The 27,500-nt window shown below is 34.1% G+C and overlaps 2 protein-coding genes across 5 annotated transcripts in view; both read right to left on the reverse strand.

Annotated features, from left to right (window-relative positions):
* Nucleotides 1-6,454, reverse strand: part of LOC137618910 (uncharacterized) — a 10,605-nt gene extending 4,151 nt beyond the window's left edge. Inside the window, exons 1-5 of the mRNA XM_068349115.1 lie at nt 6,442-6,454; nt 4,610-4,855; nt 3,366-4,429; nt 2,580-3,038; nt 975-1,925 (exon numbers count right to left, since the gene is read on the reverse strand). Coding sequence (XP_068205216.1) covers nt 975-1,925; nt 2,580-3,038; nt 3,366-4,429; nt 4,610-4,855; nt 6,442-6,454 — 2,733 coding nt within the window. The remainder of the gene's footprint in view (nt 1-974; nt 1,926-2,579; nt 3,039-3,365; nt 4,430-4,609; nt 4,856-6,441) is intronic.
* The window catches only part of LOC137626121 (uncharacterized), a 261,230-nt gene that overhangs the window by 207,281 nt on the left and 26,449 nt on the right, over nt 1-27,500 (reverse strand). The window lies entirely within an intron of this gene.

Below are 27,500 nucleotides of genomic sequence, written 5' to 3' on the forward strand. Positions count from 1 at the left end.
CTTTATAACACGTGCGTTAGAAGCACCACCGGTTGTCTGTCTCCCTAAAACAAAGGTTGGGATGTCGCCTCGGCTTGTTGCCAAGGACTCCGCAAAAGCACCAATTCTATAACAAATAATATGTATCCATGAATAGCGGGGCGACATCTGTTGTGAAGGACTTAACGTACATATTACAAATTAAAATCAAGAAACTAGCGTTAGCTAGTAACAATAGAACAAGCACACAAGTTTTACTCTCATTATTTTCAGTAAACAACAGTTAACTACTTTAACATGAAAAACGATAGAATAAGACTGTGTATAAACAATAATTATAACAAACTAAATAAAATGCTTATGATAATATACAAAAATCATTGTACATCATTATAATACAGAACTGATATATAAATATATATGCAGAAATAAACTGTAGAATAAGACCGTGTATAAACAGTAATTATAACAATAAACAAAAATAAAATGATTATGATGACACACAAAATCCTTCTACATTAATATAATACAAGGCTGATATATAAATATATACGCAGATATATTGATTTGTGACACAGGCCCCCCTTTTAAGTATAAATTTTCAAATTTATACTCCCAACATTACAATTCAATTTATCAAGTTTTAGCCACCATTATCTGTATAGACATCTCATCTAAAAGTCAACCCGGCATTGTGACAAGAATTATCCCAATACCCTGCTTAGAAAATCAGCTCCAACGTTTGAACTACCTTTTATTGCTTCTACTCTGAATCGATGATTTTGCAAGAACATTGCCCATCTCATTATTCTGTCATTTGTAAACTTCGAACTGTTCAAAAATGCCAGCGGTTGATGATCCGTTTGTAACGTGAAGTCAACACCATATAAATACATTTTGAATTTCTGCAGAGCCCACACAATAGCCAAACACTCTTTCTCCATAGTGCTGTATCTTTGCTCCCTGTCCAACAGTTTCCGGCTGGCGAAACTCACGGGGAACAAACCATCCTCATATTCCTGAAGTAACACTGCCCCTAGTCCCACGTCCGAAGCATCTGTTCTCAAGATGAATCTTCTGTTTAGGTCTGGAAGGCGCAGGACAGGTTTATTAACCAGTATAGACTTCAGACTGTTGTATGCTTTCTCTTGAGGCTCCTGCCACTGTACAACATTGCTTTTCCCCTTCTTTGTCAGGTCAGATAGCGGAGCAGCAATGGTTGCATAGTTTGGGACATAAGCACGATAAAATCCCGTAAGTCCTAAAAACGATCTTACCTCCTTCTTAGTCTTTGGTTGTGGGGCTGATTGAATTTTACTAATGTTGGTTTCCTGAAGACTCAAAGTGCCTCCTTGGATTTCATGCCCCAGGAATTGCACTGTTTCTGAAGCTAAAATACACTTGCTTGGCCTAACTGTGAGATTTGCATTTCTAATACGCTGAAATAACTCTTGCAAGGTTTCTAAATGCTCAGACCATGACTTTGTGTGTACCAGTAAGTCATCTATATAGCTTTCCACATTATTGAGACCTTTAAGAAGTGTTCGCATACACTTAACGTATGTGGCTCCAGCATTAACCATGCCAAAAGGCATCTTAAGAAATTCATATTGGCCATCAGGAGTAACAAAAGCTGTCTTTGGGACATCTTCTGATCGAACCTTGATCTGCCAGTAGCCCTTGGTGAAATCAATCTTTGTAAAGAAATTGCTTTCTGATAACCTGGCAAAAACATCATCTGCTGTAACCATTGGTTCTGGATCAAATATAGTAATACGATTAAGTTTTCTAAAGTCTATACATACTCTATTTGACCCATCAGATTTCTTTACCATCACTACTGGCGAAGCATAAGGTGATGCAGACTCCTGGATGATACCCATGTCTAGCATATCTTTTATCTCTTTCCTAAGGGACGCTCTGACACCATATGGTACCGGGTATGGCTTACTCCTCACGGGTTCATGCGATGTAAGTTCTATTTTATGCTCACCTTTGTTTGACGTTCCAGGGATGTCCGTAAAGATATCTTCATACTCCCGCACAAGTTCTTTGATTTGACGTTCCTGATGCAGGTCAAGGTTTAAGCCAAACATAATATCCTTTATTGTTTCTGTTCCAGAGGTTGGTGCTATCTCCAGTAACTCTTCATCCTCATGGATGTCTATACTTGAGTTGCTAACATTGTCAAACACAGCACACGCTGTATCTAAGATGACATCTTTTGCTCTTTGAAGATACTTCTTCAACATGTTGATATGAAAAGTTCTAACTTTTCCATGAATGTTTATACCATAATCATTCTTTCCCACAATATTCTCTACATTAAACGGGCCCTTCCACTGCAGGAGTAGCTTATTGCTGTCCGTAGGGAGTAGAATCAGTACTTGATCGCCTACCTGAAGACTTCGAGGCCTGCATCTCCTATCATAGTAATGTTTGTACCGCCCTTGTGCCAACTTCAGTGCTTCATTTGCTAGTTTCATGGTCTCTTCCATTTTTTTCCTGAGCTCAAAGACATATTGATAGCTACTCTTGATTTCTGGCTCTTCAATGTCTTTTGTCCATAGTTCCCTCAAAATCTGCATTGGCCCTCTTACAGATCTTCCATATAGTATCTCAAAGGGGGAGAATCCTGTCGACTCTTGAGGAACTTCTCTGTAAGCAAACAACACAGCATTGATATACCGGTGCCACTGATTAGGCTTCTCTTGACATAACTTTTTCAGCATTTGCTTTAGAGTTCCATTGAACTTTTCCACCAATCCATTACACATTGGATGGTATGGAGTAGTTGTAAGTTGTCGCATGCTGAGGAGTCTAGCTACTTCCTTCATGCAGTCAGAGGTAAACTGTGTTCCAAGATCACTTAATATTTCTTCAGGCACCCCTACCCTGCTAAACATATCTACCAAAGCTTCTGCAACTGATTCAGAGTCAATGTTCTTCAAGGGCACTGCATCAGGATACCTACTGGCATGGTCCATCATAGTGAGGATAAACTGGTGTCCCTTCTCAGATGGTGGGTGTATCTTACCAATTATATCCACAGATACCCTCTTGAATGGAGTATCAATGATTGGCAGTTTCTCAAGAGGTACTTTTGTCACCCTACCTTTGCTGATTGTCTTCTGGCAGATGTCACAAGATCTGCAGAACCTCGTTATATCTGCACCCATTCCAGGCCAGTAGAACTCTCTGAGGATCTTCTCCTTTGTCTTCTTAGCACACAGGTGGCCCCCTAAGGTAGATTCATGAGCTAATGTCAGGACTTGTGTTCTCAGTGGTTTAGGAACCATAACTTGGGAGACTGGATTCCCATGGTTGATGTCTGGATGAACAAATGTCCTGTACAATAACTGTTTCCTGGTTTCAAACCGGATTACTTGCCTTCCTTTTCTCTCTTCTTTAGAGGTCCAAAACTTCTTCAGTGTGTCATCTTTCTTCTGTAGTCGACAAACTTCATCCCTATCAACTTCTTTGTACAGGTTACTGCCTGGCACTACCAGTGGAGAGGGTCTCTTACCCTCTCGCATTGCTTGTGCCCTTGTTGCCACTGCACAGGTCTGCTGGTCACAAGTGTCCTGCCACGCTGGGTCAGGGTCTTCAGCTGGTCTTGCACATGGGACGTTTCCAATTAGAAGATCATAGGGGGCGTCAGGAAGACAAACTGCATCCACTTCTCCAATCAGGTATGGAGTGTTGATGTGGATTTTAGCCATTGGAGCTCTCCGGAAGGAGTTGTCGGCAAGCCTGACCAGCACTAAGGTTCCAGTGTAAAGATCAGGATCAACAAACTTTTGTTTGATTACCACACTACTACATCCAGAGTCACGCAACACCCGAACAATGTGGGATCCTACTCGACCCTTTGTCACTGGCATAGAGTCTTCATTGCTTGGAACACAAGCATTCATACAAGGGACTGCAAAACCATTCTCAAGGAAAAGCTTTCCTTCCTTGATGCAAGCATCTATCTTTGCTACATCCATTTCTGGAGGAGGAGCACTGATTGAACAGAAGGACGAGACTTGTGCCACTGGTGTCTGTGCCTCTTCACCACTTTTCTCAACATCCAAATAAGCAGTTTTGATGGTCTTCAATTTCCTACATTCAGGGAGATCATGACCAAATTTATCACAGAACATACACTTCTTGTCATTTCTAGGACCCCTTGACTGATCTGAGAGGTGACACTTCGATGCTATGTGGCCGAGCTGGTTGCATTTGTAGCACCTTACATCTCTAGCTGAAGTCCCTTTGACTTGCTCATTAGGCCCATGCCAAGGATTCTCGAAAGCACTTGGTCCTGTCTGCTTAGGTGGTCGATACACAGGCTTTTTAGCTACCTTGGCCTCCTTATAGAGCTCAGTTCCATGAGCTGTGAGGTACTGCTCTGCTGCCTTTGCCAGGTCATCCAGATTAGTAGGGGCTTTTTCCTTCAAATGAACTTCCAGTGCATTTGAGACAGCATTGATGAACTGTTCCTTGATCACCAGCTGTTGGAGCTCAGCAAAAGTCTCATAAGCACCAGCTTGTTCCATCCACTTCTTGAGGAAGTTCTTGAGCTTGACAATGAACTGTGCAGGGCTCTCTCCTTCTTCTGGGGGCGTGTTCCGGAACTTTTTACGGAAGCCTTCCTCAGTAAGGTCGTATCTTCTGAAGAGCGCTTTCTTCAAAATTTCATAGTCCTTTGCATCATCGTCAGAGAGCCGACCATAGACTAGAAGGGCATTCCCTGTCAGAAGAGCACTAAGAGACGAGGCCCACGTTGACCTGTCCCACTTGTGTGTGTTAGCATACCTCTCAAACCTTAACAAGTAGCTGTCAAGCTCATCCTTACCATCCACAAACTCCGGGAGGTTTGGGATTTTTGCTTTAGGAGAGTGGTTATTGATCACTGTTGGTGCCTCTACATGGTGTCGTGCTGCCTCTAGTTCAAGTTTCTTTATTTCTAGTTCATGTCGTCGCTCCCGCTCCCTCTCTTCTAGTGCATGTCGTCGCTCCCGCTCCCTCTCTTCTAATTCGGCCAAAGCCTTCCCACGCTCGGCGTCATACCTTTTCAGTCTCTCTTCTCTCTCAAGATTCTTTTCTTCTGCTTGAACCCTGTGCTCGGCAAACTCAATGGCCTTCTCGTCGTCCAGTCCGTAGTCCTTTGCCAATGCAAGATATTCTTTGAAGGTTTCCATGACTTCAACTTCCAGCCTTTATATTTTTCACTGTTGCCAATCCTGGCAGGGTCGCCACTTGTCACATTCAGGTTCAGTAATTGGCAGGTGTGAAAATAAAATAAGACTATTCTGCTTAATTTCGCTATTCTAGTATAGCTTTTATTAACACTTCAATATATGTCACAAACCGCAGCATACACTTGTCAATCACGCTCTACTGAGCAAAACTTCTTAAGTACTATAATAGTTCACAGTATAATAATAATAACCCCCTCGCACTTCCCGTCTTAAACTGGGAGAGAGAGAAATCCCTTTATAACACGTGCGTTAGAAGCACCACCGGTTGTCTGTCTCCCTAAAACAAAGGTTGGGATGTCGCCTCGGCTTGTTGCCAAGGACTCCGCAAAAGCACCAATTCTATAACAAATAATATGTATCCATGAATAGCGGGGCGACATCTGTTGTGAAGGACTTAACGTACATATTACAAATTAAAATCAAGAAACTAGCGTTAGCTAGTAACAATAGAACAAGCACACAAGTTTTACTCTCATTATTTTCAGTAAACAACAGTTAACTACTTTAACATGAAAAACGATAGAATAAGACTGTGTATAAACAATAATTATAACAAACTAAATAAAATGCTTATGATAATATACAAAAATCATTGTACATCATTATAATACAGAACTGATATATAAATATATATGCAGAAATAAACTGTAGAATAAGACCGTGTATAAACAGTAATTATAACAATAAACAAAAATAAAATGATTATGATGACACACAAAATCCTTCTACATTAATATAATACAAGGCTGATATATAAATATATACGCAGATATATTGATTTGTGACAATATATATATATATATATATATATATATATATATTTATATATACAGTATATATATATATATATATATATATATATATATATATATATATATATATTTATAAATATATGTGTGTATGTATATGTACATATATATATATATATATATATATATATATATATATATATATATATATATATATATATATATATATATATATATATATACTGTATATATAAATATATACATATATATATACATATATATATATATATATATATATATATATATATATATATATAATTATATATACATGTATATATACATACACATCTCATCATTTCCACTGTATAGCAGGGTTGGCTGCTCGAGTCAAATTTTTCTTTCTCTTTCTATTTCCTGCATCTTCTTTCACCAGTCCCGCCCTATGCACAAACATCGCTCCTCACCATATCCATTCATCTGATCCAATGATTCTCAAATTCCTTCTCCCAATTCCTGACGAGTTTTTAGGTATTTTGACTGGTTTTTCTGTCTCGCTTCCTATTTTATGGCCATAGTATCGTAGACAAGCTTTCTCAGTACCACTCTCAATGAGTCAGGCTCATTGTTATGTTTTATCGCTGGTACCATCTTCCTCGTGAACGTTTACTTCTCCTTCTCCTTTTCTAATACAAATCCTTATTTCATTACAATGTTCACCTGTAATGATTCACTTTTTATTTCTTCTTTCCATACTAAAAACCTCTCTTGCAGTTCTTCTTATGTCTCTACTATAATGATTAAATCCTTAGCAAAGACATTTTCCTACAATGGACTAAGATCAGTTCCCTGATAGAGCCTGTACGGTGGCTCTCAAGCTCTCATACGATCATCCTTACTAACTTTACTAGCTTTACAGGTACTCATCTCTTTCTCAAATACATTAGACTAACCTTCTTGGTACCTAGCCATACATCTTCCCAAAATCCACAAAATACGTGTGAACTTTCCTGTTTCCTTTGAGATACTTCTCTTAGACTTGTCTCACTATAAAAATAGCAACCGCTGTACTATTTTTTTTTTTCATAAACCCAAACTGCTGCTTATGTATTTCTATCAACTGCATCGATCTCCCTTCTACTATTCTTCAAAGCATTTTTAAAAAAGGTTCCAAAACATTTATTCCTTTATAGTTCCCACAGTTTAACACTTCTCCCTTCTTATTTACACAATTTAATCATCTAACAATCTTCCCAGTCGTTAGCATTTCCCCAACAACACAGATATTTACCAATAGTATGTGCATCCACGCTTTGCCTAAATTTGCTAATAAATGAATTAGTTCTATTGTCGCCCATGATCATCCTGCAGCTTTATTTACGTTTCTATTCTTTATAGAATTTTCAATTTCGACTGGCCAGACAGTACTAAATTGGATCCCTCTCTCTGGTTACGGCTCATTTTGTCCTTGCCTACACATAAACCGAATAGTCTGGCATATTTCCATATTCTCCTCTGTCCTCACACACCTGACAACACTGGGAATACCAAACATTTTTCTTTGCACAAGGGGTTTACTACTGCAATGTGATTGTCCAGTGTCTAATTTCCTCTTGTTAAGGGTATAAGAGACACTGTAGCTATGGTAAGCTACCCTTCTAGGCGAAGGACACTCCAAAATCAACCCAATGTTCTCTAGTCATGGGTAGTCCCATAGCCTCTGTACCGTGGCATTCCACTGTCTTGGATAAAATTTCTCTTTCTTGAGGGTACACTAGGGGACGCTATTCTATCTTATTTCTCTTCCTCTTTTTTTTTGTATAGTTTATATATAAAAGATCTAATTCAATGTTGTTACTGTTCTTAAAATATTTCATTTTGATTATTTATCACTTCTCTTGTAGCTTATTTATTTCCTTGTTTCCTTTCCTCAATAGGCTATTTTTCGCTGTTGGAGCCCTTTTGCTTATAGCATCTTGCTTTTCCAACTATGATTGTAGCTTGGCTTATGATGATAATGATTATAATTCATTCGCAAGCATTACAACTTCTATTTGTGTTCCATCTACCGGAATTCAGACATGGATGATTCTATCTTCGACTGTCTTCTTACCATTATAGCTAAGACACAAGAAGGTCATAGAAAGGTCCCATTTGTTTTTTGTTGATGATCTCAATGCTTACCATAGGGAGTGGTTAAATTCTGTTTCACCTATTGATCGCCATGGCTCGAGAGCTTTGGACTTAGCCTGTGAATTAGCCTGTGAGCAAATCATAAGTGAAGTTACTCACAGGTCTGGTAACTGCTTGGACCTCGTATACAAAGACTCCCAGGGTGCTATAACAAGTAAGGTTGGTTCTCCAGTTGGAACATTTGATTATGCCTTGATTTCATTAGCAGTGAAGACTGAGCAGCCTATCCCTGATGTATCTTACTCATGTAAGATTTCTATAAAATCTCAAGCAGATTGAAATGGCATTTCGAGTGATCTTTTGGGCTTGAATTGGTCACAGTTGTATAAGTATTGATCCTGTTGTTCCTTTGAATGAGAATCTAGTCAACATAATTGACATACTTATCCCTTCTCGTGTGCTAAGTTACCAAATTAAAGACAAACCATGGTTCAATGATAACTATAGACGTTTATTTGGAGAAGCAAGAAACCTATTATCTTTGGTTGGGTAACATATCAGATTTGACTTGGAATAACTACACTCAGCTTAGAACTTTTGCTCTGAGAGTTTAAACTTTAACTAAAAAGGAATACATTTTAACCTTAAAAAAAAAGCTTTCTGTTATAACCCAGGAAAATGAGTTGTGGGCTACCATTAAATCTGCACTCTTTGGTGTAGATGCAACAAATCCTTCTTTACTTAAACCAGATGGCTCTGTCACTCACTGTCCAAAGGAAAAGACAACCCTTTTAGCTGATGTGTGTGACAGTAAGCATAGTAATGAGAAATTTGATCTTCCTCATTCCTGTTTTTCTGAGGCTAAACTAACTAGTTTAGCTTTTAGATCCCGTGAAATTAAAGCTCTTTTGATAGATCTTGATGATTATGGAGGTTTAACATTACACATCTCTCTCAGTTTGCTTTGTCTTCAAATATATTTTTCATTTCCCATAGATTGTTAATAATGTTGCATATTTCTTTTCCTTTCGCCTCCTTTTATCGAATTGCACACCTCCTAAGATCTAATTTACAATAGAATACCGTAAAATCCTTTGCCACACATACTTGAAGGAACTTCAATATGACATTCCTCTTAAGGATTTTGTTTCTCCTGATGGATTTTAAACTCTACAAAGGATACTGAAGTTCTTCTTTTATTGTAAAGGTATTTTGTTCTGTACTTTACAAAGTATATCTCCCTATCTGAGCTGATATATATACATGTTTCTGTGAAAGTAATGCAAATCAATTTGGACAATTTTTGATATTGAATTACCAATAACAAATGCCTTTCAATAAATGAACTTACGCTTTCCAGTTGTTCTTAGCCAAGGCGAATGAATGCTAGTGTACCAACCGTGTGTCACACAATTGTACATAATTATTTTGTATATATTATGCTTGTATCTGCGCTCTTCCCTCGCACTAAAAAGAACCTGAATGATCATGTCTCCGGTTTGCTCTGTAACATTGTCTGTCTCTAGAACAGGTTATGTCCTGTTGCCTTGAGGTTTTGTATATAAAGGAGAGTGTTCCTTAATAAACAACTCAGTTGATTGCTTCCTGCCTTTGAGTTCACAACCCTCTCTCGGCACCGTCACACGGGGATACAAGAAAATAAAATGCTGTGAATCTTTACATAGAAAAACTGTAGTTATAGCCTGCCTAATGGCCGAAGAAGTGAATATATCTGATATCACAATGGAGGGAAAGAGGAACTCAATCAACGATCAAACAAGATCCAAACCTGGTATAGCATATCAGGTTTCTGGTCAACTAAATACACTTCGTTTAAATATTTCGCTTTTTTACCATATATATATATATATATATATATATATATATATATATATATATATATATATATATAGTTATTTATATACGTATATATATACATATATATGTGTGTGTGTACGATTGTTACTATGAACACGCCTGTTATGTAGTTAAGTAGGTAATCAGATGTGTCACAAGAGAAAGATTTATAAAGACAATGAAGAGGGCGAGGAAAACTAGAGCTGGGCATTTCAATAGAAGGAAAGAAGGAGGACGGGAGGAAGGACGGGTAGTAGAGGATGGTGACGTAGGTAAACGTCTTGGTGGCTTACTGATTGTCTGGTCTTGGCACATCTGATCTGATCTGTCGCGGAATAAGGCACTACCACCGCCCTCTCTCTCTCTCTCTCTCTCTCTCTCTCTCTCTCTCTCTCTCTCTCTCTCTCTCTCTCTCTCTCTCTCTCTCTCTATATATATATATATATATATATATATATATATATATATATATGATAAATTATATGTATGTATATATATACATATATACATATATATTCCCTCTCATATATATGTATATATATATATATATATATATATATATATATATACATATATATATATATATATATATATATTCATATATATGTGTGTGTGCGTTTGAGTGTTTTTGTGTACGTGCTTATGGTTTTTTGCTTGTTCATAATATGTTCACCTATGGGTCCCTACCTCTTAGAAGTGACTGCAGAACCATGTTTTTAGCAGGTATTTTGTGTGATATTCCCAGAACAATCATTTTTCACATCGCTTAACTCAAAATCGACTAAGTAGCAAGTCCCTAATTAATAGGAATAGGCCAAAATAATCTAAGTAAAAAAATAGTTGTTTATGCTTGTGTATGGTATTGCAGGCTTGCTTGCGTGTGTGTGCAAGTAGATTCTGAGGCTTCATGAAAAGTCTCGTTATTGTGAGTGGATGGCTGAAAATTGAGTGCAAATGTTTATGATAAATCCCCATCGGTTGAGTAAACACGTTAGCTAAACACAAATGTAGTTAAAACCTTCGTTTTCTGCCATACTTGTGTTCTCATTTCATCCCCTTTCTTTATGTTTTTGTTCGTACCCACAAAGCTGTTTTCAGATATCCTTGTTTCCTCTTCATTTAATGGAAGTGATTGTATTCTCTTTAATCATGACGTTATTACCCAAATTTATTTTATATCCCCCCTTGAATATTTCTCATAAGATTCTCCGGGGCGGAGATCATTGCCAAGCTATTTTCTTCGTCATCACAATATCATTATAGATTTTTAAAAAACGTAGAGCTTTCTACCAAATAAGAAAATACACCCTTACATAACATAAAATCGTAAATCTTGGTTATCATGCATTTTTATTTCTTATACTCTTTGTACCATGACTGGTGCCCATAATTTAATCTCAATCTTACAATTGAGATTTTGCTGTGAACTGCCATTCGATTCGACCTCCAAACTGTTTATAGTATGCCTATTACTTACTTCTGCCATCCATATTCTCTCCTAGAATTCTGTGACTAGTGATCCATTACTGGTAATGATAGTTTCTAAATAGTTGAAAGAGTTTAAGTTGGGTAATATTACTCCTCTGATAAAAAGTTCGGCTGACCACCACTCTGAATCTATATGACCACAGTTCTTCTCTGGTTGATCACCAATCCAAGCTTTCTCCCCTCCAGTACTAAGCTATCAGTCATTTCCTGCATTTCAGCCATCGTAGAGGCAATTAGAACTATATATCTACGTATTCAAAATCACATAATCACTGATCCCCTTTCTATTGAACGCCATATTACATTCCTTACATTACCTTGTTCATAATATAATCAATCACGTAAATAAGTACAGTATACTCTTTGTAACTTTTAACCATGTGAGACAATCCAACAAGGTTTTAAATATTACGCTTTTGACTCTGGATACGAAGATATATCGCTTTTTGGAAGAAAATAAGTTTATTTGAGCAAATTTGTTTGTATTTTAATGCTTCAAAGGGTATTTTTATAAAGATTTTTTTTTCTTTTTCTGAAAGATTCGCCCTACCTTTTAAAATATTTTGAATCGATAGTATTTATAAAAGAATAATTATGCATTTGGTGATAATGCTGATATGTGTATATGATATATATATATATATATATATATATATATATATATATATATATCATCATCATTGTCAGCCGTGACTTGTCCACTGCTGACGAAAGACCTTAGACATGTCCTACCACTTGCTTCCGTTTATGATCTCTCTATGACAGCATAGACCCACACACTTTCTTAGTTCGTCAATCCATCGTCTTCTTTCCCTTCCCCTGCTTCTTTTGAAATCTCTAGGACCCATTCTGTTATGTTAATATCTATCTATTATCTGTCATTGTCATTATATGTCCTGCCCATGTCAATTTCTTTTTCTTTTATGTTAGAATACCCTTTACTTTAGCTTACTCTCGTATTTGTGTTGTTTTATTTCTCTCTTAATGTTATTCGCTTCATTTTTCTTTCCATAAGTCTTTGAGTTCTAACCAGCTTATGTTCTAAGGCTTTAGTAAGGTTCCAGGTTTCAGGTGTACAGTATTAGCTAATACTGGTAGGACCATCTCATTAAGTACCTTTCTTTTTTAGAGAAAGTGGCATTTTACATTTCATAATCTCACTTTGTTTACAAAAAGCTCTCCATCTTATGCTTATTATTCTTTTAATTTCGGTCTTATGTCATGGAAAACACTTACTGTCTGTCCTAAGTACATATATCCATTACCAATCTCTAGATGTTCGTCTATAACCCTTATTAGTTGTCTCTCTGCATTTTCATCGAACATTATCTCAGTTTCATTCCTACATTTCTGCCTTCTCTATTCAAATCCTCTATCATCTTTTGCAATTCCTCCCATTATTCACTAAACATATCTATGTCATCTGCAAATCTGAAATTTTTAAGGTATTCCCCATTTATGTTAATTCCTATATTTTACCAATCTAAATTCTTAGAAACTTCTAGGCATGCTGTGAATATTTAAGAGATGGGGTCTTCCTGTTTAACTCCTTTCTCAACTGGATTTGCTCACTATGTTTATGTAGTGATGTACTTCCTGTACTTCCTTGATAGATATCTTGAATGGTTCTAACATAGATTCATATTTGAAGGACTTTCATTATTGCTGAAGATTTGACAGAATCAAAATCTTTCTCATAGTCTTTATATACCATACACAGTCGTTTGTCACATTCTTTTGATTTTTTTATTAGCTGGTTAATTACATGGATATGGTCAGTTGTTGAATACCCACATCTAAAGACTGTCTGTGCTCTTGGTTGATTACAGTCTAGCTGGCTTTCTAATCGCCCTAATGTGATCTATGTAAATATTTTATATATTACTGACAGTAAACTTATTGAGTGATAATTTTCAGGTCTTTTATGTCTCTCTTTTTGTGAATTAGTATAATGATAAAGTTTTTCCAAGCTGTAGCTATAAAGCTTCCGTGCAGACATTGTGTGTAAATTTCAGCAAGTTTTACTGCTTTGAACCCTCTTCCATCTATTACTAAATCAATTGCTAAGGCATATATATGTATATTTATGTGTAGTATGAACAAATATATATTTCTGTGTGTGTCTGTGTATGCGTTTGTGTTGACAGTTTAAAAGTAATGTTGATTCTCACATTTTTATGAGAATATTCTTCATCCTTTAATGCCATCCATGGTTCCGCTGCCTTGGAATCTTCAGTAGTGGTGACCTTTGCAGATTTCAGGCGTTTTCTCTCAATCTTTGATGTGGCCAATTGGTCTACAATTGTCTGTCTGATAAATAAACGCCCAAGGGATACGCCATTTTTTTCTAATTTTCTATTGTAAAATTCTGAAGCAGGCAAATCTCTGGCTTTGGCTCTAATTCAACATTGTGTTCTTTTATTCTATACCTTTATCCAATAGATACAGTATATCAGTGCAAGTAGCTAGTCCTTTTCCAGAGTAGGTGTTGTAGTGTTTATTCAACGAAAGTTTACTATCTTTATTCCAGCTTACTATAACCATGCTATATACACTCGTTGTTATGTGTTTTGCCACTTTTAGCTAATTGCTTGTAGGTTGTATACGCACAAACATCTATACACATCATTCTCTTCTTAACGTGAATACTTGTTCCTCTAGTTATATAAATATGTGGTTTTATGTGCTCGATTCGGAAGTAACGTAGACACTTCCTCCTACTTAGACTAGTCTTCGAGAAGCTGACCTGCCTATACTGTAACGCTAGAGAAGCTACAAAGAGAAAAAATGCTTATGGCATTTGAGTCAAGTTTTCCATGACAAACAACAAAGCCTCTGGAATTCGTTATGTTTTTTTCTTAGTGCCATGAAAAACTAAAATATAGTTATTTCACGAAAACTTTGAAATTTTGTACCTTTTGAACAGTAATTATATTTATATACACCAACATTTTCTACAAAGAAAATAATAGATATTAGTAAGAAAGCATAATGAGGTGGATATGAGAAGAAAAAATAACAGTTAAAGATGTATGGTAATAAAATGTATTTTTGAGGAAATGATAAGAAACCTTATGAACTATTCATATTATACCTCTTTTGATTAATATAATTATTATTGTTATCAATGATATTATCATTTATATTACTATCATATTTATGATTGTAATATTTTTCTCTATTACGACAGCTATTAATAATATTACTAATAACGTCATGGTTTTAATGTTCTTAATAGGTGTAAAATTATGGAGCAACACATAAGGCAATGAATGTGAAAACTAGGGTTCTTTTCACACTCGTTAGAAAATCCCCCCCAAAAAATTTCATTGATGTTTATCATTATATATATATATATATATATATATATATATATATATATATATATATATATATATATATATATATATATATATATATAATATAAATATATATATATATATATATATATATATATATATATATATATATATATATCTGTGTGTGCGTATTGTATGTGGATGTGTGTGTGCCTTCCATGCTTTTTTTATTAAACTCTGAAGCACTTAAAACATTGATTATTCTCAGACCACACTTTTTTAGCTTTCTGTATTTTTTCATAATGTTCATGGATAAGGTTTTGAAGGGAAGGTAGAGTATATTACTGTGCTGCTCCATTTATTCAACTTTTGGCGGCATCTGCTTCAACCAGTAAATTATGGCTCTCATTATGTCATCCTTACTAAGAAATTTGAATCCTCACAAAAGCATTGTATATATAAAAACGATAATTAAAAGAAATAAGAAAAAGCAAAATTTTTCTAATAATAAATCAATGTAAATATTTATGAAGACATCTGGGTCATCCATGAAAACTCAAATGTTGTGTGGGAATCTACAGTATTATCCTATTTTCTGAAATTCTATATAAAAACCTTTCATATTGGTAGCTTTTCTAATTTCTTTTAATTGTCATTATATAAGGATTATAATTTCTTTGTAAGCAAGTCCTCATGATAGACATAAGATATTGGCTGAAACAGCTGTCAATAAGACAAAAGTGCTGGCTCACATCAGGTTTTTTTTTACTTATCTTCATTGTCTTTCTGTATATATATATATATATATATATATATATATATATATATATATATATATATATATATATATATATATATATATATTTATATATATATATATATATATATATATATATATATATATATATGTATATATATATATATATATATATATATATATATATTCATATATTTATATATATATGTATATATATATACATATATATATATATATATATATATATATATATATATATATATATTTACATATATATAGCCTATATATATATATATATATATATATGTATATATATACATATATATATATTTACATATATATAGCCTATATATATATATATATATATATATATATATATATATATATATATATATATATATATATATACTAATCTTCAAAAAAGCATCACTGAAATGCAAGAATGTACTTGTTTTTCAATATTATTCTAATCAGTGTAAGCTTCAGGATACATTGGGAGACTGAAAAGTTGAAAGGTGTACGAAAGAATTGATTGTGAAGAAAGGAATGATGAGAAGGATGAGGAAGAGAAACATCGTTTTAAAAATGAAGTAGGAAGATGAAATGCAGCTGAAGAGACTGGGCCACAAATAGAAATTAGGTCTCTTCTCTCCTGGCTCTCTTGGTGATCTTTGGTGGCTGTGCCCATTTGCAAATATATCGGAGACAGGTTCAAGGGAAATATTGGTTGTTGGAATATATTGATTTTGATTAAAATTATGATCGATGTCTCATAAAACGCGCTACTAATGCCCTATGTGATTTGCATTTCTAAGTGAATAAAAGCATAATATCCCAAGTTACTTTTAATACTTTTTCAGAGAACTTTGTCGTTCTTTGGTTGATATTGCTATTATGTTTTTATCATTATTATCGTTATTGTTGTTGATGCTGTTATTATAATTAGTTTAAAAAACCGCTAACTTGATTTAAAACAAGATTACAAATAAACTAAGCCCATGTAAAGAAAGATGAGAAAATCAAATCTAATAAAGGAAGAGTGTGGTAAAGACAGAAAAACATTATATCAAATAATTTGATAAACAAACAAAAAATAAGATCAATATCTGGGTAATTATACTCATTCACTATTGTTCATTCAGATATAAATCTAACTTTAAGTTTTACTTATTCCATTAAAAACTATTTTACCTATATGGAAATTCATTATTGATTCTGAGATTTGAAAGTATTAGCCATCACCAGTGGTAGACTATAATGTTATTGATTCCAAAGATTCGATATCCAAGTAGGTATCTTAAAGCCTTTGATATATAACAAAAATGGCTGTCAGTAAAATCGGCGTTTAAATACCCATTACTTTACACTGTGTTTCTAGTCTCTGGAGACTAGACTGAGCTATAACAGAAAGAAAATGTCGGGGCCTGTGAACTTTGCAGTACTTTGTTTAATGGAAGGTAGGATTTTCATAACAATTTTGACGCACATGGTGCCCATATGTGTATATATACCAGATGGTGTCCTTTCGAAACAGTCAAGAGCCCAGCTTTTTTTTTTTAATATTCACTATACTTCAGTTTATTTTTATTAGCAGTGCATATTTGCACACTCACAGGGGTGCCCTTTTAGCTCAGAAAGGTTCCTGATACCTGATTGGTCGGAAGTATTTTTATCCGAACACCTTCATTGTTCTCAAATAATTACCAAGTCATGTGAATCGAAACTTATTTGTTAAGCTATATTTCTCCATCAGATATATGTTTTGTCGATGAACAATGTGAACGAATAAATATATTTCAAAGTATCGTCATGGTAAGTCTAAATTTAATAACACGATCCGCCGAAGTCAACGACAGCAGCTTATTTTCGGATGTTCGCTTTGTAATTTTGTAATTTTTCACATATTTTGACACAAATTGGATAAATTACACTCAGCATAAGTTAAACATGTTATTATAAACTTTCTTTGAATACCAGAATTTACCAAAAACATGGAATGAATAAAACCCGATATTTGTGAAAACTTATGGGGAGGTAAAAGAACAGCCTGTAGCGGCCTGGCGGGAAAACAATCCCTTCTCACTGTCATAGACCATATATATATATATACGCAATATGTGCTAATTATTATAAGCTGCTATGAAATATTATTACTAGCTTAGTAATCTTAAAACATTGAGATAGCCTTAGTGTAGAATTTTCACAGACTAGTCCACTAAAATTCAACCCTATCCTACAATAGAAAAATTAGATTGACCTAGGCTTCCGTAATCTTGTATTTAAAATAAATATCGCCTATCACAGCATTATACTGAGGTTTAAAAGCCTACTGTAGTTTAGTAGTGTTTGAAAACATCTCATTAGCATTATTTTGGATAATATTAAACTATCTTTGTATTCTTATTTAAAATTAGTCTGCTTTTTAAGTAAATTTCCAAACAATTCTCACTAAACTAAATTTATCATAGTGTTTTAAAGAGTATTGGTCTTAAGATCTATGATTGATGGCTGGACGAGTTACACCCAATTTCTGTGGATACGAAACATTTAGAAATAATGTATAATTTACATATCTGTCCGAACAAAATGTAGCACTGAGAGGTCACAGAGAGAATAATTATAATCTGCGATGAAAAATTGAAATAATATTGAGAACTTCAAACGACTTATAAAACTAGTTGCAGAGTTCAATCCTGTCATGAAAAACCTTCTGGACTGTGTGTCAAAATCCAAGGTCCCCTTCATATTTGTCTGCTAAAGCTCAATATAAATTCATACTAATTTTTGCATCTAGGGTTAGGAACACTACTGAATGACATCCGAAGAACTAAGCATATATCACTGCATAATAGACGATTCAATTCTAAATGCTGCACATATGAAACTAATGTCAAAGATCATAAGATATGTAGAGACAAACTATGAAGAAAAGACAGTTTATGTGAAAGAGAGTTTTCTTGGATTTATTCAAGTACACAGAAAGGAAGCCGCAGGTATTATAAAAGTAATAATGCAGCAGCTTAGAAAAAAACATAATTCGTCTCCTGAAGACTGTTGTTTCGGCGTTTATATAATGCTGCTGTCATGTCTGGACACAAATGAAGAGTACAATGTCTTGCTACAATGAACCTTAAATTAATATGTGTGAATTGTAACAGCTGCTCTTTAATTTTCGTAGGCATGAAGTGGTGATGGTCACGTTTAATCGGAATTATCCAGGCACTGTACACTTTTTATACAATGTCGGTCTATAGATGAGAGAGATTCAAGAAGAATATTCCTATATATATGGTAAACCTGAATCTGAAATAGGCTGGAGTTAGAGCTGATGCCGTTTAACCCATACATGAAAATTTTTGTAGTTTGGTTCAACTTCTAGAGACAATCGGAGGAAGAGATTTTAATTAGAAAACAAATACCAGAAGTGAAGCAACGCAGCTATTAATCAGAATTTTAACATTTTTCTTTGCTACTATATGATTCTGGGACAATTTACCTACGAAGATTGACAGAGTTGAGAAAAAACTGCGAATACAAAAAATGCGATGCAACTTTATATCCGTTATAATCGGGATGAAATCTACCAGACGACTATCATTAAAAGCAAAGAAGCTCTGTCATGCTTGCGATGTAATTTAAGAATTGTCAGACGACGTAGAGTGAAGGAAAAACTGCCTGATCTAACTGGTGATGACACAGGTTTCTCTGCACAAGATGAGATGCAACGTCTGCTATAATGTATTGTTGACAGAATACATAGTGAAATGGGCAAACAGTTCGTTAGATTATGTAACTTTGACTAAAATTTTGGCTTTATTTTGGATTTTAATTAACTAACAAAGAATACATCAATGAAAGGTGCATTGATGCGAAAATTTTCTTTGACACTGACTATGATGTCTTGGAACTGTTCAGCGAAATTATCGATTTCAGAATGCTACTTAAGACATGAGGTGATGTTTCTAATCACTAACTCACAGGGGTTTTTTTTATTTTTTTATTTTTACTATTATTATTTTTGTGTAACATTGGGATGAAAGTGTATTCCCAAACGTTCGAATTGGCCTTCAGATACTGATGACCATTGCAGTATCAATTGCTGGTGTAATGGGAAAATGTTACTCTTTTAGTATTTTTGTTTTTTTCAGAAATTGATTCATCATCCGAATCTAATATCTTTAAAATGATCCCTGTTCTTAGTAATATTGATTTTAAAAATCACCTAAAGAAATTATTTCATCAACGAATGCACGTAAGAGTATTTCCATTCCCTTCTTTTGCTTTTATCTCTCTATATCGGATACGTGGTCTAAAGTCCTCACTTTTGTTTGGCCGTACTGGCATTAGAGTAAACCAGGAAAGATATGTGTTATGTGTCATTAGAGAAGACATTAAACGTATCCCTTTTTAAAGGAAGGTAAGTTATAGTCTAGAAGATTATTATAAGAGTAGGAAATATTACGATATAGATAGAGAGGAAAAAGAGATCAGAAAAGGATGCAGTGGCTCGCCAATGCCGGGCAAAGTTTGTATACACACTCATGGTCGTGTTGCATCCTTTTACAAGACTCTATTTATTCCCTTATTATGATATATTCTTTGCTTTAAAAAACAAAAGGGTGATATGAACGTGTTAGTATTATTATGACCTGGTTTTCCTGAAACCCGTATTAACTGTACGAAAAGTAATGATTTCTTATATATTATGTATATTTATTTTCAATGCCAAGAGGGCATCACGAAGTAGCCGACATGTAGGACACCTCGGGACTCCCCCTCCCCTTATCTCCCATGGGAAATTCCATTTTTTACGATTTTAGATTAGGCTATACAAATATTCTGAAGGCCTAGTAGACATTTTTCTTATCAAATGAATAGTTATATTTACATTGGAAAATAATTTAGGCTTGTGTCCTCCTGTACCCTACTTAACCCAGGCACAGTGACCACAGTAACCTTTTATAGCTTAACCTAAAATTGCATATAAACCTTGAGTAAGGTATTTTTAAAGATGTTTGAAGAGGCCTAGCCTATGCTATATTGCATTGGTCATATTAGCCTTAATTTACCTCTCTTAGTCTGGTAAGATTTCCTTTGCCTCTTAAACCTTAAAGGTAACCTACTCTATTTTCACATATATTATCTGTTCTTTAGAAAAAAAATGGAAACTATTGTTTTAAATCATTGCAAAATCATTGAATAGAAGTGCCATGCTGTAATTTTTGTTTTGAAACTGAAACATGATTATAATTTTTCTTTAAGCTATTATAAAGATCTTTTAGAGCTTGGCATTATTATTTTAAAAAAAAAATAAATAACTGTAATAATTACAGGGAACCAGTCTGGGAGATTAAATTATGGAAGAATGTACAACCCCTTAAGCTGAAAAAAAGAAAACATATGGATTTAGTCGCTTTCCTTCCTCCTATCCCGATTAATACAGTACGTCCCGTACTGTATTAATCGGGGATAGTCTATGACACAAGACAACTTAGAAAGTAACGTTGAACCTTATTCTGTTCAGATGCCAGGGAAGCCAGCAGGTAGGACCCATCATTCGACTACATCCTCCAGTTCTCCTGCCCCATCCAGGCAGGAACATCGAAATCTTTTTGATGTCGAATGAAAATTTATGTCAGGGGAAAAACAAGTCAAAATTCCCCGAGACACTAGCTGTAAGATATCATTTACAGTAGTAAGTTGCAACTAATCATGTCGTACTTATGAACATCTTTTGGGGGAGAAAGGTTTTCTGGTTCAACTCTATTAAGTGCAGAGCAATAGATCACAAACAAAATATGCTTAGATAAGGTGATATAAAAATTATTATTATTATTATTATTATTATTATTATTATTATTATTATTATTATTAACTAAACTATAAGCCTAGTTGGAAAAGCGGGCTTCTATAAGCACAGGGGCTCCAACAGGAAAAACTAGCTCAGTGGGAAAAGAGAACAAGGAAATGAAGAAACTATAAGAAAAGTCATGAATTATTAAAATAAAATATTTTTAAAACCGTAACAACATTAGAATAAATCTTTCATATATAAACTATAAACACTTCCAAGAATAAACATGAGGAAGAGAAATAAGATAGAATAGTGTGCACGAGTTTACCCTCGAGCAAGAGAACTCTTCCCAAGATAGTGGAAGATCATGGTACAGAGGCTATGACACTACCCAAGACTAGAGAGTCCATAAGAGTTTGATTTTGGAGTGTTCTTCTACTAGGAGAGCTGCTTACCGTAGTTAGAGAGTCTCTTCTATCCTTACCAAGAGGAAAATAGCCACCGAACAATTACAGTGCAGTAGATAACCCTTTGAACAAAGAAGAATTGTTTGGTGCTCTCAGCGTTGTCAAATGCATGAGGACAGGGGAGAATGTGGAAGAATGGTTGTAAGTGTAGGCAAAGAAAAAAAAAAAAAAAAAAAGAGTCGTAACCAGGGAGAGGGATTCAACGTAGTACTGTTTGGTCTGTCAAAGAATACAATAACTCTCTAGTGGTAGTATATGCAGCATTAAAAGCTATAAAGATCTAACTATAAATACAAAGTACCGTGCATCAATACCTGATGCCCTGTAAGTCATTGTCAACAATCTTCTTTGGTTGAGCATTCTATCATCAATATCGGTCTATTTATCTTTACCCTTTAATAGCTTTTTACCCTTTTATCTCTTTACATAGGGCTGATCATCCAGAACTCTAATATTTCTGTTTTCATTAATTTGACGCATGTTAAAACATTCTTTGATGAAAATTAATGTTTATAAATATTGAACTAATTCTTCTTTTTCTTATCAGTTTTGTTTTCAGGTTTAATAAATACTCTTTACCACAAAATTCATTTTTTGTATTATCAATTTTTAAACTTGCTACAAATTGTGCATTAACGTGATTTTTTTAGCCACCTGGATTTGATAAAGTTATCTCTTTTTTTTTAGTTAAATGTATTTAATTTTTCATTTTTCTTTGGTTATTGAGAGTTACTGCTTAAAATGATGCTTTACTATTTACATTTTATTTATCCCATCAACATTTTTGGATTTTATTATTTGGGGCTAATAATGGATTAATTATATCTATTGTTTATAAAATAATCTATTCTAGTTAGTGGATTCTGTTTCATTCCAGAATGGTGTTATGTATATTAGAATGTTTTTTGCTTCCAACACAATCTAAAGGAAGAAAATAAGTCCAGCATTTCCTACCACTTTGGCCCCGGGTACCAAAACCGTTGTGTCGCCACTGAATGGGAATGTTCATTAAGATTACTTGTATTATTTTTTTCAACTTGTTGATTAAACGGGAAAGTGATTGATAAGATTTTGTTCATGCTTTCATCTCATTGTGATAAATCCATTGTTTTTATTTCATGTCTCGAATATTTAGGCAACTATTTTTCCGATATAGGATATGCCATTACCAAGTAAATATTAATATGGCAAACGTTAGCTTATGATCTTGTGCTACCTAATGCATGATTTAATTTACAGATTTATACGGCAGGTAGTTGTAGCATGAGAATTCTGGGTGAATTCTTTGAGTTGTGTCTGCATGTTCTCTCGACTACATTAAAGATGTCTATCTTGGTAGACATCGAAACCACGCTGATATAAAACCAACATGTGAAGTTGCTAAACGAAACGTCTGAGGTTGGTTTCTGACTGCCTCAATCACGCGGGTGACGTTTCTTGGCTTTTCAACCTACGGTAGATACTGAATAGTGCTGTTTCTCATTTATAAACCTTGGTTGACGAGCTTTTGCTGGACAACACACGTCACTTAATAGTTCTTTGATTCTCATTTGTGTTCGTATTTTGAAGATTATAATAACTTTCCTTCTTAACATCATACATTGACTTTTGTAATGATGTACGTAAATGAAATAAAGGCCACAACTAAAGCTCTTTAGGGACTCATTTCATATTACATGTAGTAGATGTAGTATTAGTGCAAACAGTGCATTACAGGCATGCAATTTTTATTTCAATTCTCATGTTATTAGCTATTGAAGATTTCTTTATGAACTGTTTAGTCATATGCAATAAGTGTTTCCAAGAGTTTCGAACGTTAAACCTCTATTGCTTCATCTCAAATGGTTGTCCCGTTTAGTTGGATAATTTGTGGTCCAGAAGGAAGATCATGTCAGATATATATCTAGTTCTGAGCTCTCTCTCTCTCTCTCTCTCTCTCTCTCTCTCTCTCTCTCTCTCTCTCTCTCTCTCTCTCTCTCTCTCTCTCTCTCTCATTTTACTTTTTCTTTCATAGATGAAGATAGGTCAGCCTCTTTAGGTTCTTAACCTGTTGCCTCTGTATTAGAAAAACGATCAAAGGTCAAATTCTACATCTCTCAAAGCTTAAGTGCTTTATTTAAGAGGATTTAATGTTGTGCTCAATGTCTTATATATATTTCTTGTAATTTTAAAACTAACCTTTGCTTTCAAATGTTTTATATCAGGTTCGCCAAAGTTTGTTATATGTACCTATAATTTCATGTATATGATTTTAAGAAACCCGCACATGTTTTAATGTTGTTAAATTCCATGTAACCCCCCCCCCCCCACCCCTCCTTTTGAGTTCTTGAGGTTTGTAGTAAAAGCCTAAGCTTCTTCTTCTTCTTATTATTATTATTATTATTATTATTATTATTATTATTATTATTATTATCATACATAAGTTTCGATGGTTTTTTATACGAAGATAAGAAGAGTTTTACTATATTAACTGTAAAAAATAAATCAATTCTCTTTTTTTTATCTCAGGAGCATATATATTCAAACATTATATATATTTAAACATTACGTAACTGTGAATAATTTAAAATTTCTAAATTAGAATAGGATACATAATGAAAACTTTAAAAACACTTACACGCAGACACACACATACCTACAAATATTGTACAATAATAATAATAATAATAATAATAATAATAATAATAATAATAATAATAATAATAATAATAATAATAATAATAATAATAATAATAATAATATCTGAGGACTGACTGGCATATAAACTGGGGTTAAAACGAATTTATTTGCTCACATCCCACACAATCTTTTAGAAATATACCATTATTTATTGAAGAAAAACATACAAATTGATAGGTTTACATATATTAAGCCAACCTTAATATCTTTCCATATGATTAAAAAAAAAAATTAGTATTATAATTTGTGTATGGCCAGTGCCCCATCTACCCCCATGTTCAGCTGTGCCCCCAAGTGGCCCCGCACCCCGTTAATAAAGTCCTAATTATGCCACTGATAACACCTCTTGTGATATTTCCGGAATTTTAGTGTTACCTTAGGATGCCAGAAAACCTCAAACCAATCAGTCAATTAGTGTTACTTATATACAATACTTCAGAGAGGTATTGTAGAACACGTCCTTTTCGGAATTTGTTAAATTCATTTTCATGTTGCTCTACAAGATTATTCGTTTGGTTCTGTTTATTGTAGATTAATACCCAAAAAAAGAGTCAATGACGTAACAATCGACGAAAACTGGATCATGCATGCGTGTGCAACATTGTAAATGCACGTATTTGTACGCGAGAAGCGAGAGTAAGACGGGTATTTGGTAAAGGACCATTTGGGAAGTGTCGAATGACGTCAGAGTAGGCCCCATGCCAAAGATGCTCCTGTTTTCTCTCTGCCCGGGACCTAAATACGCTTCCCAACCTTCCTGCCATCCATCTTCGCCTTCCCTCCCAAGGCTGCATGTCCCGGGACACTGAGATAAACGGTGAGAGCTAAAAATAACCTTGTACCAACCCTCGCCAGATTCTCTCTCTCTCTCTCTCTCTCTCTCTCTCTCTCTCTCTCTCTCTCTCTCTCTCTCTCTCTGTTTTTTTTTTACTTTGCTCCAGCCTTGACCCACTAAGCCTTAAATGACTTCCCTGTTCTTTAGCCGTTTTGTCCCAGTGAGCTTCTTTCTTTTGTTGAACAAGACATTCCTCAATTTATACTTCCCCTGATGAGGCTTTTCATATACCGCCTCCGTCTTAAGCAAACAATTCTCCCATGTAAATTTAATTGTTCTTCCTTTTTTATTTTGGAAGGACATCAATAAATTAATGGTATGTTTTTTTTTTCTTCTTTTTTTTTTAAGAGAATTAACTTTTCATCTGATCGAAAAGATGAGGAAACATACATGAAATATTGCATTCTTATCTGAACTTCCATGATGGGGAGAAGTCTGCTTTACTTTGAAATATTTCTTATTTTATTTTTATTTCTTTTACCATGTTACTTATTTAACTTATTAAGCCTATTTTATCGAGTATATTGGCCTGTTATTTGCTTTCATTTATTTTATCCATTATTTCACGATATAATTTCTCTTTTGTCATGTACTAGTGACTGCAGCTGTTATATGTGTGTATATATATATATATATATATATATATATATATATATATATATATATATATATATGTATGTATATATACTTTCATTTTAACAGTTTACTCATCACAAGGAAGACTGTTTTGTGAGGAAATAATAATTCATAAGAGTGAAAGGAGGAAAATCGTATTGTGGATGATATATGGTGATAAAGACCTGGATTTTTATGTTTGTACAACAAGTATTTACTGACGAGCAATATTTTGATTGCAGGGTTGTAAAATCTGATAATCCTTAAAGAAATAATCCTCGTAAACTACTATTCATAGACATACATACTATTATTATTATTATTATTATTATTATTATTATTATTATTATTATTGTTGTTGTTGTTGTTGTTGTTGTTGTGGTTGTTATCATTATTGATATTATTATCACTATCATTATTATTATTATTATTATTATTAGCTAAGCTACAACCCTAATCGGAAAAGCAGGATGCTATAAGCCCAAGTGTTCCAACAGGAAATATAGCCCAATGAGGATAGGAAACCAACTTCAACAGAAGTAATGAAAAAGTAAAATAAAATATCTTAAGAACAGTAGCAACATTAACATAGATCTTTCATATATAAACTATAAAATCTTAAAAAAAAAAAAAAAAAAAAAAAACTAAAGGAAGAGAAACCAGATAAGATAGTGTGCTCCAGGGTACCTTCCAGCAAGAGAACTCCACCTAAAGACAATGGTAGAGTGTCTATGGTATTACCCAGGAATAGCGAATAATGGTTGGATTTTGGAGTGTCCTTCTCCTAGCAGAGCTGTTTACCATAACTAGAGTCTCTTCGCCCTTACCAAGAGGAAAGTACTCAATGAACAATTACAGTGCATTAGTTAACCCCTTGAGCGAAGAAGAATTGTTTTGTAACCTCAACGTTGTCAGGTTTATGAGGACAAAGGAGAATGTAGAATGTATAGGTCAGACTATTCGGTGTATGTGCTTGCAAAGAGAAAATAAACCGTTACCAATGTGGTGCCGTCTGGCCAGTCAAATGACCCAAAAACTCCTAGCGGTAGTCTATATATATATATATATATATATATATATATATATATATATATATATATATATATATATATATATATATATATATATATATATATATATATATATATATATATATATATATATATATATATATATATATTTATTTATTTATTTGTGTGTGTGTTTGTGTGTATGTATTTGTGTGTGTCTCTGTGTACCGCAAATATACATATACACATATGAATACATATGATGTGAGGTTATGAATAGAAATTGGGCTTGTTGCTTTGTAAAATGCTGCTACATTGGTTTTGCACCGGATCTCTCTCTTGATTGTTGTTGATTCAGTTAGATAGCACAAACTACGGGAATAAAGTCAAACTCCAACAAAATTCAAAGTCACGATCGATATCAGGTACCGGATATGGCACTGAATCTGTCCTATCTAGATCACTTCATTATCTATGTTTCTTTAACTACCTGTAACTCTTTTAAAATGGTTGGTGTCCTTCTCCAAAATGATTTCACATTTTAGAAATACAACAGAGCTATCGCAACCTCAATTCCCCAAGAGAATGGTTT

Source organism: Palaemon carinicauda, chromosome 2 (assembly GCF_036898095.1).
Source record: "Palaemon carinicauda isolate YSFRI2023 chromosome 2, ASM3689809v2, whole genome shotgun sequence".
In the NCBI taxonomy this organism is placed as follows: domain Eukaryota; kingdom Metazoa; phylum Arthropoda; class Malacostraca; order Decapoda; family Palaemonidae; genus Palaemon; species Palaemon carinicauda.